The 14,914-nt window shown below is 38.1% G+C and overlaps 1 protein-coding gene across 2 annotated transcripts in view; it reads left to right on the forward strand.

Moving 5' to 3' along the window:
- VWA8 (von Willebrand factor A domain containing 8) overlaps positions 1 to 14,914 on the forward strand; it is a 192,349-nt gene that overhangs the window by 70,079 nt on the left and 107,356 nt on the right. For both annotated transcript variants that reach the window (XM_033051539.2, XM_042778991.1), the window contains exons 17-20: positions 955 to 1,070; positions 1,983 to 2,089; positions 4,034 to 4,140; positions 8,771 to 8,842. In XM_033051539.2, coding sequence (XP_032907430.1) covers positions 955 to 1,070; positions 1,983 to 2,089; positions 4,034 to 4,140; positions 8,771 to 8,842 — 402 coding nt within the window. The remainder of the gene's footprint in view (positions 1 to 954; positions 1,071 to 1,982; positions 2,090 to 4,033; positions 4,141 to 8,770; positions 8,843 to 14,914) is intronic.

A 14,914-nucleotide genomic window follows, 5' to 3' on the forward strand; every position in this document is an offset into this window, starting at 1 on the left:
TATTAAGATAATTTTAATGCAGTTATAAATCCTATATAAACTTGCATAAACCCAAACAATACACTTTGAAATTACCTAATTAAAATATTTCACTTGACCCAGGCAAAACATGGTGTGACTTATCAGATCACTCTCATTGTTATGTGTTTCCTGCTAAAATAAGGAACCTATTTATATTAGATACCTTCATCCGGTAGATATAATTATAGAATGATTTCTTTCTCAGTCTTTGGGTCTTTCTTTAATACATTGTTGTTTGGTTTGTGGTTCTGTTTGTTTGCTTTTTAAAATTTTGCTGTGTTTGTTTGAAGTCTGCCTTCCCTAGCATTGAATAATTTCTGTCAATCTTTGCTGAATCATGTCCAGTTTTTAACATTTGTTTTAACATGTAGACAACAGCAAAGGACACAGTGTTCCAGTAATGGCCTGCCCAGAAGGCGTGTGCAGAGGTGATACAATCTCCCTAGTGCTGCCCAGTGTTGTCTTGTTTATGTGTCTGAGAATCCTGCCAGACCTTTTTGCCAGAGTGTTACATGTAGAGCCCATGTTCAGTTTGTGAAGAGCAGATGAGTTTTTAGCACATTGATCCTTTCATAGTATCTAACCTGCTTTTTTTTGCCTGTAATAATGTTAGGGTTTATATTGCACATAAAATTCAGTTCACAACACATTTTTCTTCCTGTTGCTTATCAATATAAAACATCAATGATAGTTTAAGGTTAATCTTTTGATGACATAATGATTTCCATGACAGTGACTTACTGCAAAAATTACAGAATTACAGGCTTACAATTGCCTATTAAAGTGCATGAGTTGCTGTAGAAGGCACAAAGCATCTGTGAATCAGGAGAAAAGTTGAAATAATTCCTTTTGGATTGCATTTTTCTCGTGACTTGTTCGCTCTAAATCCCCCACACAGATTAAATAATTAAACTACCCTGTATTTCTTGACAGGCACAGTCGCTGGCCTCGTTTTTGTCTACGCGACAGCTGTTGCGAATTTGTCGTCGACTGTCACAGCATCCAGATGAAAACCTTTATAATGCTGTTAATAAAGCCTGCCTTTCCAGGTAGAACTGCTAGTTTTTGTGGAAATTCAAGAGCTTCTTGGTCAGTTTCCAACATGAAAGATAGCTTCTAATGAGTTTTAGTAAATTCTTGCTCCTTGAAGTTGGTAATTTCTTAAGAAATATTTCTGTAGTATTCTCAAACCTAGAAGGTAAGTAGAAAGGACTTGAACGTTTTTCCCATCTTCATGAAGATACGTCATTGCGTTATATAAACTAGGTCACCATTATCAGCATTGCTGCACTGTCTAAAAACACTCAAAGCAGAGCCTTATTAATGTCTAGTTTGACTGTGTTTCATGGACACTTGGTTTCAGTTCTAAAAACTGTATCTAGAAAAGTTATAAGGGTTTTGTTTGCTTTGGGATTTTGTTTGTGTGTTTTGGTTTGTTTGGGCTTTTGTGGTTTGTGGATTTTTTGGGTATTTTCCTCTTTTCAAAAGAAAGCAAGTTGTTATTATCAAAAGGTTTGGAAAACTGAAAATATCTAGTTCTAGACACCTCAGAGCTTACTCCTTCTCTCTGGAATCTGAGATCCGAGTGAATGGAGTCATGAGAAAAGGTATTTCCAAAAAGTAATTATTTCTGTTGTGGCTCTTATTTGCAATGGAATGAGGACATTACATGGCATCCTACATTACAACCCTGTTGCAATATTTGATAACACTGAAGCCTTTTTAAAAGAGTGCACTGCCACAAGTGTAGTTCATTGCCTGTGGAAGAAGCTCAATTTCTTTCCTTGGGTATAGGTGAAATGTGAAATGTTTTTTGTGAAAAGAATAGACATTCAAGGCTTGGAGGTGAATCTTCATTTTTGATATTACAGATTACATTAGATTTAGATTACAGAAAATACTGAAAACTTTAAAAAGAAAAACCCTTAAAATAGACCTCCCTATTATTCTCCTTCTTTTAGATTTTTACCAAGCCTCGCCAGATCAGCTTTGCATAAAAATCTGCAAGATTCTGGTATTGAAACAGGTCCAGAGGACACAGAGAAACTGGAGGGAAAAGATTACTCATGTAAGCTTCTGTTATTTTTTTTCTGCTCTGCATAGTTATTATTCAGTTTGCTGGACATAAAAAGGTGTATTAGTTATCCTCAAAATTAAATGTAATTAACTTCAATTATGTCTCTGACTTTGTTCTATCAGAATGTGTTGCTGCTCTCAGTACATTGTATTGTCTGCTGAATTCCCTGCTCATGGAATTTTGTTACCCATCGTGTTTAAAGTGTTTCTCAGTCTATAAGATCAATGGTCTCAGGATTTTAGTATTGCTTTTTCATTTCTTTTCATCACTGATGGCTAGTTCTCTGTACAGTTACAGCCTTATTTGATCTTTACATTTCTCTGTTCTTTTACCATTACTTCTTTCTCTCCCATGTTAAAATCACCTTTCTTTAGAGATTCTTGTAAAAGTTTTGTGCAGTCATTTGCTTTCATTCTGGCACTCACTTCTTTGTTATTCTCTTCATTCTCTTGCAATTGCTGTAGTAGTTGCACGTCACCTTTATCGAGCAGGTCTTGTTTCTTTGGCTTATCCAACTTGTACTTATTTGCAGTGGCCTTCAGGGCTATGCATATATTTCTGCTTCTGCCATTTTTCTCACTTCTGCTTTCTCATTCATGTATGACCCCCTTCATGCTACCAGTATATCTTTTCATATCCTCTGTCAGGCAATATACTGTGAGCAATTTGCATTTTCCATTCACTGTATTTTTTCTTTTCTGTGACTCACCAGTGTTATCTCTGCTCTTGTTAATCTGTATGTTTTTTCCCAGTTTTGAGATGTATTAGATTTCTGTATTTTTACTGTTAGATCTGTGCAGTGGTAAATACATCTTTGGTTTTAATTCATGTGGATTCTATTTTTAAGAATTTATTTATTTGTGTATGTATGTAGAAATACATATGTAGATACCAATATATTAATGGATATATAGTTTCTATTATATGCAGTGTAATATGTGTATATAACTACATACAAATGTCTAAGCAGCCATATGTATATACATGTCTGCAACCATCTATGTATTACTATATCTCTTATTGACATTTTACATTTACACATTATTCACATTTACACATTTCACATATATAAAAAACTATGTATACAAAATAATTTAAACTCTTGCCAGTTGTGTGATGGTATCTGCTGTATTGGTTTTTTTAAATCTGAATACATCCCTTGAATTTTCTGTTTCATGCCATAAAGGCAAACAGCTAAAACATCTGTCTGGAAATATGTCGGTTTTATACCATTCCACAGTCAGAAATTAGTAGCAAAAAGAGTTTATTTTTATTGCATATGTTATTATTTACACTTATTTGCTGTTTTCCTAAGTACTGAATCTATGGTTCTTTTTATCTAAGAAAAATTGTAGATGTACTTTTTCTCTCAGAGCTGTAGATGAGGGATATTTCAACTATGCAGTGCTGAAAGTTAGAATCAGCAGTGGGTCTATATTGTTGTGGTGGGTATGCTCCCCCTCTCAGCTGAGCACCCACACAGCCGCTTGTCACCTCACCTTTGCACCTCACTCCACAGTGGACAGGGACAGGGCAACAGAAGAATGGAAGTGTGAAATCTTGTGGGTTGAGAAAATGTAACCCTATCAGTATTGGTGATGTTCCAGTAATACAATGAGTGTGAAATTGGACCAAGGCAGTGGTCACAATTTCTGATGTTTCTTATGGTCCTTTTCCTGTAAGATCACCTTTTCATCATTTATTGTAATACACTTCTTCACGGTTTTAAAGAGAATTCAGATTAATGATAATGAAAGCTTTTGTAAATTGATACTCTTCCAAGTGTTCTCTTTCTTTAGAGAGAAATAAGTTACCGCAAACCACAGCCTTGTTAAAATTTGTAAATCACTACTTGCAAATGTTGGGTATTGATTGCATGTCTGCTTAGAAGATGTTGTAAGAAATGCATTTGCTTGTTTCCTGAAAAATGACTAGGTGAAATAAAAAACGGGATTCTGAAGATAGGGTCTGTGACCATGCCAATTTACAACCCAGCCGAGAAAATGAAAGTGCCAGATGTTTTGTTTTATGAAAACACACAAGTAAGTACTAATCTCTTGACTTCTGAGTTACAAAAGTTTGTTAAATGTGTACTAGTGGGTATGTTCATATGTGTAGTAAATAATGTACTAATTAAATTTTAAGGATGTATTTCTGAAGTAGTTTCTTTAGTCTTAAATTTTTCTCATAGCTTTTGGTGGTCATTTCAGACCACCCTATTTGAAGAGATTATAACAATTCTGTTGAACATTTTATTTATGTTTACTGCTGCTGGACTTATCCACCCTTAGGGCTGGATTGCAGATTGCTTCCTGAAACTGTGTTTTACAGGCCTGTTGCATAAAGTTGTACCTCCCTGGCATGGGTTGACCTTGGCTAAACTCCAGGTGTCCACCAAGCCACTCTATTATTCCCTCTTCCCAGCTGGACAGGGGAGAGAAAATAAGCTGGAAAACAGCTCATAGATTGAGATAAGGCAGTTTATTAAGCAAAAGCAAAAGTTTGTGTGTGCACAATCAAAAAGAAAAATCCAACAATTTAATTCTTTACTTCCCATCAGCGATTAATGTTCAACCCCTTCCCAGGAAGCAGGGCTTCAGCACATGTGGTGGTTGCTTGGGAAGGCAAACATTGTAAATACCAAATGCCCCCATTCCAACTCCTCTAGCTTTCATATCTGAGCTGATGTCGTACGGTATGGAATATACCTGAGGTTACTTTGGGCCAGCTTGCCTAGCTATTTCCCCTCTCAGGATCTTGCCCACCCCAGACTGATGGAGGGGGAATGCTGGGGAGGCAGTGCTGATGCTGGGCCAGCCCTGCTCAGCAGGAGCCAAAGGTGTGCTATCAACACCTCTCCAGCTACCAGTGCAAGGCACAGCACTGGGAGGGCTGCTAGGGGAAAGTGAACTCATAGGATCATAGAATATGCTGAATTGGAAGGGCTCAAAACAATCATCAAGTCCAACTCCTGGCCCTGCACAGGACCGTTCCCAAGAAAAACATCATATATCAGAGAGCATTGCCCAAACACTTCTTGACCTCCGTAAGGCTGGTGCTGTGACCATTTCTCTGGGTAGCCTGTTTCAGTGCCCAACCATCTTTTAGAACCTTTTCCTGATATCCAGCCTAAACCTCCCTTGATATAACTTCCCTGGGGTCCTGTCAGTGGTCACCACAGAGAAGAGATCACTGCCTGCTCCTCCTCTTCCCCTCACGAGGAAGCTTACCCTTTCTGCAGTCAGTGAGTGCTCCCCTCAGTCTCCTCCAGGCTAAAGAGACCAAGTGACCTCAGCTGCTCCTCACACAGCTTCCCCTCAAGGCTCTTCACCATCATTATTGCCCTCTTTTGGACATTGCTTTTAAATAACAGTTTAATTAAAATTAACAGTTTAATGTCTTTCTTACATTGTGGCACTCCAAACTGCCCTCAGCAGTGGAGGTGAGGCTGCCCCAGCTCAGAGCAGAGCAGGACAATGCCCTCCCTTGCCTGGCTGTGATGCTGTGCCTGATGCCCCCCCAGGGCAGGATTGGCCCTCCTGGCTGCCGGGGCACTGCTTGCTCATGTTCAACTTGCCATTGACCAGGACCCCCAGGTCCCTTTCCATGGCACTGCTCTCCAGCTTCTCATTCCCCAGTCTGTCTGTACACCCAGGGTTTCCCCATCCCAGGTACAGAATCCAGTATTTGCCCTTGTTGAACCTCAAAGGGTTGGTGTTTGCCCAGCCCTCTGATTTGTTCAGGTCTCTCTGCAGGGCCTCCTTGACCTCAAGAGAGTCAGCAGCTCCTCCCGGTTTTGTATCATCTGCAAACTTGCTTATTATCGCCTCCTGTACCTTAGTATGGCATCTAGGTCATTTATGGAGATATTGAAGAGCACAGGGCAGAACCCCACTACTGTCTAATGACCCCCCCATTCAATATAACCCGTCATGCCCAACCTGTGAACCAGCTCCATCTCAGCCAGACCCAATACACATTAGAAGGAGAAAAGAACTTAGTAAATTAGTTACTATAGTTATTAATTATTTATTTTAAGTAGTTTCACTTATTAATTAGACATTAGCATCAACTAGTTCATAGTAGTAGTAAAGAGTGGTTAGTGAATACAAGGAGAAAGAAGGACTTTGTGTCTGTGGGTTTTTAAATTTCTGTTTCTCCAGCACCCCTCTTGTAGAGCAGCTTTTGTTTCTGTCTAGCATGGAAGCCTTAAAACTGTCAGACAAAGGTATCCTTAGGAAGGGATTTATTATCTTGCTAACTTTTAGAATATTCTGCTACTGAAAGGCAACACTGATAGCGTGATCTTGTGAAATGCTTTGCTTTTAGGGGCTTGGTATGGGTTTCCATACTTTCCTTTCCTAGTCTTTTTTCATACCTCACTTACAATTTTGCCCCAGAAAGACTGTGGTACATGGGTATCACCTATTAAAGGTAATGACAAGCCATACAAGGTGAACAGATAGCAAGAGTTCTTAATCTTACCTACTAATATTTCATTAGATTAGATTTCATTAGATTTTGTTCTGTGTTGCCATTTTGATAAAGGACATCATTTGTGTCTGTTGGAAATTAAATCCTCAGTTCTCCTAGCACTTAACACCTGCATTGCATTTTCCATCTTCTTGCTTATAGCTTCAGAAAACTGTAGACAAAACTGTGTTCAGATTTTGTTCAGGGAACCTCTGTTAAAACTGTTGCAGAGAATGATCTGCTTCATATCTCTCCTTGAATAGCTATACTTGCTAAATGCTGAAGGAAAGAGCAAACAAATCCCAGTCAGGATAGGTGTTCCAATTTCTAAATGAATTCTACTCCTATTTTCTGTATTGCTACTTTTCTGTTTGGTCATTCAAGTGCTGTAATGATCATTGAACAAAACGTGCTGGAGAACTAATTTGATTTGAGTTTAGTGCAGTGCTTTATTACACGAAAGCTACAGAAATAACCTGAAAACAGAGAAAAAGCTATGTCCTCAGCCCTTTGCAGTGCTGCACAGTGTAATGAAACATAGATTTTTGTCTTTGTATATTTGGTCTTGAAACAATTCACACTACAATGAAATTTAATATTGCCATGGAAAGTTGCTGTTGGTCCACAACAGGTGGCATAGGGATGGGAATAATTTTTTTAGGTAATGTACCAAATGCCATTTTCAGACAAGGCATTGGGGAACATGGATTGATAAAGGCGATGAACGGGTCTACTTACAAGTCCTTTGTGTAAATAGCTAATATTAAATGTCTGCATGCATCAACATACAATGCTAATTTCAGTCCTGGTGCAAAAAAAGAACCAACAAAAGAAGCATCAATACATAGTATTTCTTGTGGCTAATCTGCTTTGCAGGGGAACCATAATGTACGCATATTTGTTCAATTTAGGATAAAAAATGTTATCAAAAGGATGTATTTTTGCCTTAGTAGTAAAATTTAAAAATGTAATCAGTGTGTGTGGTAAACTGACTTCCTAGAATTTTTTCTGTATCTGGTCAAATTTATTCTCAGTTATAAATTTCTAGTGTATACACATGCCAAGAAATAGAATATTTTGCCTTGAAGTGCTCTCCTCAAATTGTGTGTTGAGTATTCAATAGTCTTTTGAAATGTCTGGTTAGGATTTCAGGGTATTAAGCTGTCTTTGCAAGCGTTTCTTTCCCCACCCCCAGCCTGTTCTAGAGAGATTTGGAAATTTAAACTATACTTCACACAAAAACTGAGGATTTCTGTGCTCAGAAATTAGAAGCAAGCTGCTGATTTTTAATTTTTATTTTAATCAAGTACTAGAGATGAGATGATAAAGTGTTTATATAAAGGCAATCATTCATTTCTCTAAGTAGGTTGACTGACCTACTTACGGATGACCTATTTTTACTAGATACAATGGAGAAATATACACGACTTTATTGCGAGTAAAGTAGTCTGCATTGCCACATTATCCTGAAATCCTTTCTATCCCTTTAAACAAATCATTTGTGAGAAGTGAGATAAGGTTAAATGATGTGCAGTCTGTGTTACCTTTTATGATATTGGATATGTGTAAAAATATGCGTCCAGTATTTTGGCTTCAATTAGGCACATATGAACTAATAATTAATAAAAGAACATATTGTAAGACACATACAAACACTTTCAGACTTCATAGTGATTTTCCTATCTTTGTTTTTCTTGAAAATAAAGTTTAAATAGACCAGGAAAAGTATATTTGTTATTAAGTTAGACTTGGTGTTTAATGTTTAATAAAATATACGTGTATAATTAACATATTTCTTTTATTCTGTCTTTGGTTTCTGTAATGTTCTGCTAGAATATTGCTGGGAAATTGGCACAAACTGAAAGTTCTTACACTCTGGGTGACAAGCATTCAACTAGGCTAAAAGGAAACATACAAAGAATGATTACAGAGAAGTAAAAATATTTAGAGAAATCAGGTGCCCACAATGAGTTTGAGCCAAGGATGTAAATGCTTCTTTGTTCTAGTCACTGGATATATTGCCTCTGCTATTTATTGGCTGAGAGGCTCTTGCTATGAAATAAGTCGCTGTAAGTATAAAGTTCAAAAATATTTGGCCACAAATCTTTGAAGTTAGGTTCCTGTTGTACTATGGTAATTAGTGAATGAATATACTTCAGGGCATAAAATCAAGTGAAAATTGTGGTTTTGTTTCCCTAGCATATGATGGTAATGGAAGATATGCTTAAGGACTTTCTGCTGGGAGAACATCTTCTTTTAGTTGGCAACCAGGTGAGTTAAATACTTTTTGCGATGCATGGAACAAACTCATTATTCAATAATGAAATTAAATCTTTGTTTAGCTTCTTTGTAATTGCATTCATTTCTACTACTGAGGTATTTGGCCCGTTTTTCAATTCCTTATTTAACAGTGTCCAGGGGTTTTATGGGCACACATTTGTGGAAAATGTAAATGCTGTAAATGTGGTTTATATGTGTGTCAGAGTAAAAAGTCAGGGCATTAATCATAGAATATTCTGAGTTGGAAGGAACCCACAAGGATTATCAAAGTACAACTCCTGGTCCTTCAAAGGACCATCCTCAGGAGTCTCATGCTGTGCCTGAGAGTGTTGACCAAATGCTTCTGGAACTCTGTCAGGCCTGACCACTTCCTCTGGAAGCCTGTTCCAGTGCCCAAACACCCTGTAGGTGAAAAACCTTTTTCTGATATCCAATCTAAACCTCTCCTTACATGGTAATAGTTGTATGTAACACCATTATCATTAAAATATCCAGTTAATTGTTTTGGTTGTCCTTCTTGAACCACTCCTTTAAAATCTCCAGGGATAGGTAAGAGGTGCACACTTCAGTAGTACTTAAATCTCTTTGATAGCTAAATATTAGTTTTCTCTGAAAGAGTAACAGATTTGTATAGTTCTTTGGCTAGTATCTTTGCTGATCAATACTTTATTGGTGAGGTTGGTTTTATCCCCCCAAAAATAATCCCCCTTTAGTTTAGCTGTCCCTTAGCAAGGATGCAATAATTTTTTAGTCGATGTTTCTCTTTTTGTTTTGTGTTAGTCTTTAGAAAATGTCTAACACAAAACACTAACAATCTAACCAATATGGCAATGAACATAAAATGCTAATTATTATTAATGTGTGTATATTGAAGTATAGTCTCATCTGTTTTGTTCCTTGTTATCAACTGGAATTTACAAAGATGATGTGTTTGAAACCTCCGTAGACTTTTGATGGATAATGCCTGTTTCTCCAAAAGGTTAAAGCTGTTCATAAATAGAAATTGATCTATTTTATAAATGAAAGAAGATCTAATTTTTTTTATTTCATAAACAGTGCTGTCTGTGCCTGCTTCCAAGCTGGTGTTGAAAATGTTATGTAGCACAGATTGCCTCAGCACCTGCTGTCCTACTGTCAAGGAATAGCAAGAGCAGGCTGAACTACAGGAAAATGGAAGCAGGGACAGAGTCCTTTATGACAACTTTTGCAGTCCCTCAGTGCCAAAGCTAGAGTAGCTGGTCTAGGGACAGCAGCCATGGTCACCCAAGTGCTCAGTGACTGCCAGACTGGTCCATGGTGAATGAGGCATGTCTGAGATCAAGCTGGAAAGTCAAGTCAGTGGGTCCAGGCTGGGATCAGCAAGATACAAGGCCAAGCACAGCATCGCCATGGTGCAGGTTGGGAAGGAATGAAGGAAAGGTCTTGAGTGTAAATGCAGCTCCAAAGGCATGAGGGACAAATGGAGCCCCAGCAAGGCAGGAAAACCATGTCAAGAGCTGACCTTCAATACCAGCAAGTAAAACCTGGGTGTGGGGAAAGAGCTTATGTAGGCCAGTGGTACAACACGTGCCTCATTTGACAGGAAGTTTTGAAGACTATGCAAGTACGATTACTAGGATAAAAGGTGTTTTTCCAGCAGTTATATTCTGATCTCTAATAATTTCATGCATGTCACATTTTCTCTCATCTTTTGAGTCTCTAACTGAAGACAACATTAAAAGATTGGACTGGATTGAAGTATTGGAACATATTGCTTTGAGTCCAGACATCAGCTCAGCTGTACCATTAAGTTGGAAAATTACTTGCTGAGCTTTCTCTTTGACAAATCAGCAATACAGTTGTTGGTTTAAATTGCAAAAATACTTTTGAGTACTTCCAGGTTTACTATTTACAAACTTGTTCCACAGTTTTTATGTGTTGTGACTAAGAGAAGTCCAACAGTCATTTTCCTTTCAAAATACTGGTTTTTAAGTTTGCAGCACTGTATTTCCCATTCTGCAGTCTTTCAGAACCACAACAATCATTCTTCATTTCTCAGGAATGGTCACTAACCATTTAGAAATTCCTTGGCTAATTCCTGAAATATTTTACTGTAAATTTCTGCAACTTGTGATGAATCATGTTCAAGTACTTTAAAAGCAACCATATTACATCAATTGTGCTTTCATGCAGCATGTGCAGATACCTCATTGAAAATATTAGACTTTTCATCCATTTTTTGGTAAAGAAAATTATTTTTTTAAGGATTCTTTTTTTTTTCCTTTTCGGTTACTTTTATCAGTTTAGTCTGTAGAAGAAGCTAGGTTTTTGTGATTCCTTGTTATGTATACATCAGTGTGACCCTGTGTTTCCCATTTGGAAGGAGTAGATAATGATTTTGAGGAGATACAAAGTACTGTTTTGAGTTCCTTTCTATTCAACTTCTTGTTAGCGAATGAGTGAATCGTGGAAATTCAGTGTAATAACTGAAAATTCAAATTCTCTGAATGTGGGTGTTTCGAAACATAGGACTAACATCCCTTTGAATGCTTGTGTCATTTTCTAGATATTTAATTGAGTTGGCATTTACCTTAGGACATAATTTGGTCTTTCAAAATCATGACTGTGTATCTCCATTCAACTGTGATTTAATGTGTAAGGCTTGACCTGTAGTCTTTCTTTTAGAGTCTGATTTGATTTTGGTTGGTTGACTAAATGTAGTTTTCCACCTTTGCCTCTTTTGTTTGCACAACACATGTACGTACACAAAATTCTTGTTAGCTTAAGGCCTCTGTCTTTTCAAAATCTGTAAATGTGATTTCTTCTACAAATCTAAAAACTGAGTGATGAGAGCCCTTTTACCAAGATTGTTTTCAAGACACAAACTCTGACAATTAGTATCAGTAAATTATAATTAATTTTCTTGGTGGATGTTAGGGACTGACTTAATGAAACCGAGGAGAGTTTGAAGACAAGTGTTAGATGCCAACAGATATTTTTAAAAGTACTAAGCTTCTGGAGTAAACTACAACACTTCATTAATGTTTGTTCCCTTGGGCTTATATGGCCCAGGATTTCACAGCATAAATGTTTTAGATGACATATAAATATTTGTTTCCAGTGGTTGATAGTTTACTTTGGATGTTTACTGGAATGCCTTTCCATTACATATACAAACAAACAGATTTCTTTGAGTTTTGTGGATAGATGCAGATTTTCAGCTGTGAAATGGCTTCCAAGTAAAGGACATGCCAGTGCTTTCAATATGGATTCTGATATTTCTTCCTGAATGAACCTCTAGTCTGAGTGTGAATGAGACAATCTATGACCATCTACAGTTTTTCAAAGCACCTGCAAAACAGCTTCTTCTTTGGCTGAGAGTAAGAATCTGCTTATTACTCTTACACCAGCAGGCAAAGAACAGCAAGAGCCTCCAGTGATTTCAAATGTTGCAGTGACTGCACACTCATGAAATACAGGTCTTGCAGTGGCTTATGAGCTTCATGAGACAGACTGGAGTAGTGATTCTTACTACTAAAGATTGGAAAATTTTGCAGCTATGTTTTTGTGATATTTTTCCTGATGGACAATGTGTAGTTCATGAATTGGCTATCTTCTAGCTTGGCTACCATGGATTGGCTACCACTACTTGCTGTCTTTTACTGTCTCCTCAGATTTTCTTTGGCAAATGCAAGAGAAACTATGTTAATAAATAGAATTTTTTAATGTGGAAAATCTTGGAAAATAGCATTGGCTGAAATTATTTTATTTTGTCTCACAGTTTTAAATGTTAAATGTAACATTTCCCAAATTGTTACATTTTGGGGGGTTATGTAAAGAGATGTGTTGGATGCTTTCACCTTTATTAGTCATAGGTGAGGTCTTGGCAACCATCAGCTGTCTTTAAAGATACCAAACATAGTATTTATAGTTACATAGGATCTGTGGCTTTCTGGATAGAGAAGGCTCACACCCTTACACTTCTGAATTGTTTTATTACCATGAAATTCTAAAACACCCAACAGCATGTTAAGCAAAATTGAAGTTATTTGGCATCGTTCTGTTGCCATGATTTATTGAGTGAGCTGTTCAGAAGTAGAATGAAGAATTCTATGAAGGTGCTAAATGTTGTAAATACTCTGAAACAAACTCTGGCAGCCCTTGTTAAAAGTGTTGATGTGAACCCATAGTAAGCAGACTACCAGAAATACATTAATTCTGAGTACTGTGTCCACCCTAAGAAGGTGATGAGTGGAATGGAGCATCTCTCTTAAGAGGAAAGGCTGAGGGAGCAGAGGCTGTTTAGCTTGGAGAAGGGGGTCTTGTCAATGCATAGCAATACTTTAACGGTGGATGTCAGCAGTGGGACCCAATTCTTTGCAGTGGTGCTCAGCAATAGTACAAGGGCAATGGCCACAAACTGAAACACAGGAAGTTTCATCTGAATATGAGGAAAAATTTCTTTAGTGTGAAAGTGAAAGAGCATTGGAACATGCTGCCCAGAGAGACCATGAAGTCTACTTCCCCAGAGATTCTCAAAACCCTCCTGGATGCAATCCTCTGCAACCTGCTGTAGGTGAACCTGTTTTAGTAGGGCAGTTGGACTAGATGAACTCCAGAGGTCCCTTCCAACCCCAAATAATCTGTGATTGAAAGAACTTAGAAATCTAATGGTATTCTGGTACATTTGCTAATATATTTCCCTGACTGAAGAATGTAATTTCATCCTTTCTGCTGCCTTTCTTTAACTGGGAGATCAACTTGCATGAATTCTTGGGCTCACAATAGGAATTTATTTTATTCTTGAAGAATTTAGTAGGACGAATGATTAAGTCTTTCTTAAAGATATTTAAAATTACATGCTTGATTAGATATTTTCTTCTAATATAATATTTTTGTTCCTAACTCATTGTGAAATTGAATTAAGTACAAACTGGGAGAGTAAGCATATCAGTTGTCAAAAAACTTGAAATAGCAAATGCTTGGCATTTCAACTTTTCTAGAAATAAATCTTGTTTTCCTGCTTAAACTTGTTTAAAAATAGATAGTTTCCTCTGCAAGTCAAGAATGTACTATCCTAAACCAATTTTTTATTATTATTGTGAGTATGAGGAAACTGAACTCCAAATGAACTAAATTGGGCCAAATGCTATGGTATTTCTTGTCTAGGGAATTAGGTATGACAGTTGTGGAAAACTCGGAAAATATTTCTCTTTGACTTGGTACAGTCAGTGTGTACACATACGAGACCAGGCATACTTTTTAAATGTGTTTCTGCTTACAGTATTTCTGCCTTTACACGTTAAACTGAAGAACCAGAATTTGAAAAGAAACAATGAATTGATTTTTCTTTTGGCAATTTTTTTCTCAGAGATTCTTTACATCATAAACTTTTCATATGCCTGTCTCCATTGGACCACAGTTGTCTTACATCACTGGAAATGTAATGATTGCATTTAGCCTCACAGGGCTCTGGGTTGAAGGGCTCTAGTTGTACTTAAAGTCAGAAAAATACATAAACTCTACAAGCTTATCTAGAACTACAGTCAGAGATGTAGCCAAAGTATTCCATTTGTGATTCCTATCAGGGATTTACAGTAATTTCATGAATACAAGCCACAATGAATACACGCCACACTGAGTATAAGCCGCATCTCTGGGTGTTGGCAAACATTTAGGTTTTTGTCCATAAATAAGCCGCACCCGAGTATAAGCCGCTCTGTCGTTCGCAGCGAGGACCCGCATGCAACAAAATTGCCAATTAGTAACAGAACTGCGGCAGGGCGGGGTTTACTGGCTGAGCTAAGGCTGTGCAGGCTTGGCCCGCTCGGGGCTGCCGACAGGGCCAGGTGGCCCAGCCCGGCGCTGCCGCTTGGCAGGGTCGCTTGGGGCCAGCTGCCGCTGCCTCTGGGCTCGGTCACCCCGGCCCGGCGCTGCCCCGTGGTGGCAGGCAGGGACAGAGCCCCCCCCGCTCCTATGGTAGCGGCTGCAGGCAGGGACGGAGCTTCCTCGCGCCCGTGGTGGCGGCGGCGGGCGGGGACGGAGTTTCCCCGCTCCTGCCACAGCGGCAGCGGGCCAGGATGG

Source organism: Catharus ustulatus, chromosome 2 (genome assembly GCF_009819885.2).
Source record: "Catharus ustulatus isolate bCatUst1 chromosome 2, bCatUst1.pri.v2, whole genome shotgun sequence".
NCBI lineage: Eukaryota > Metazoa > Chordata > Aves > Passeriformes > Turdidae > Catharus > Catharus ustulatus.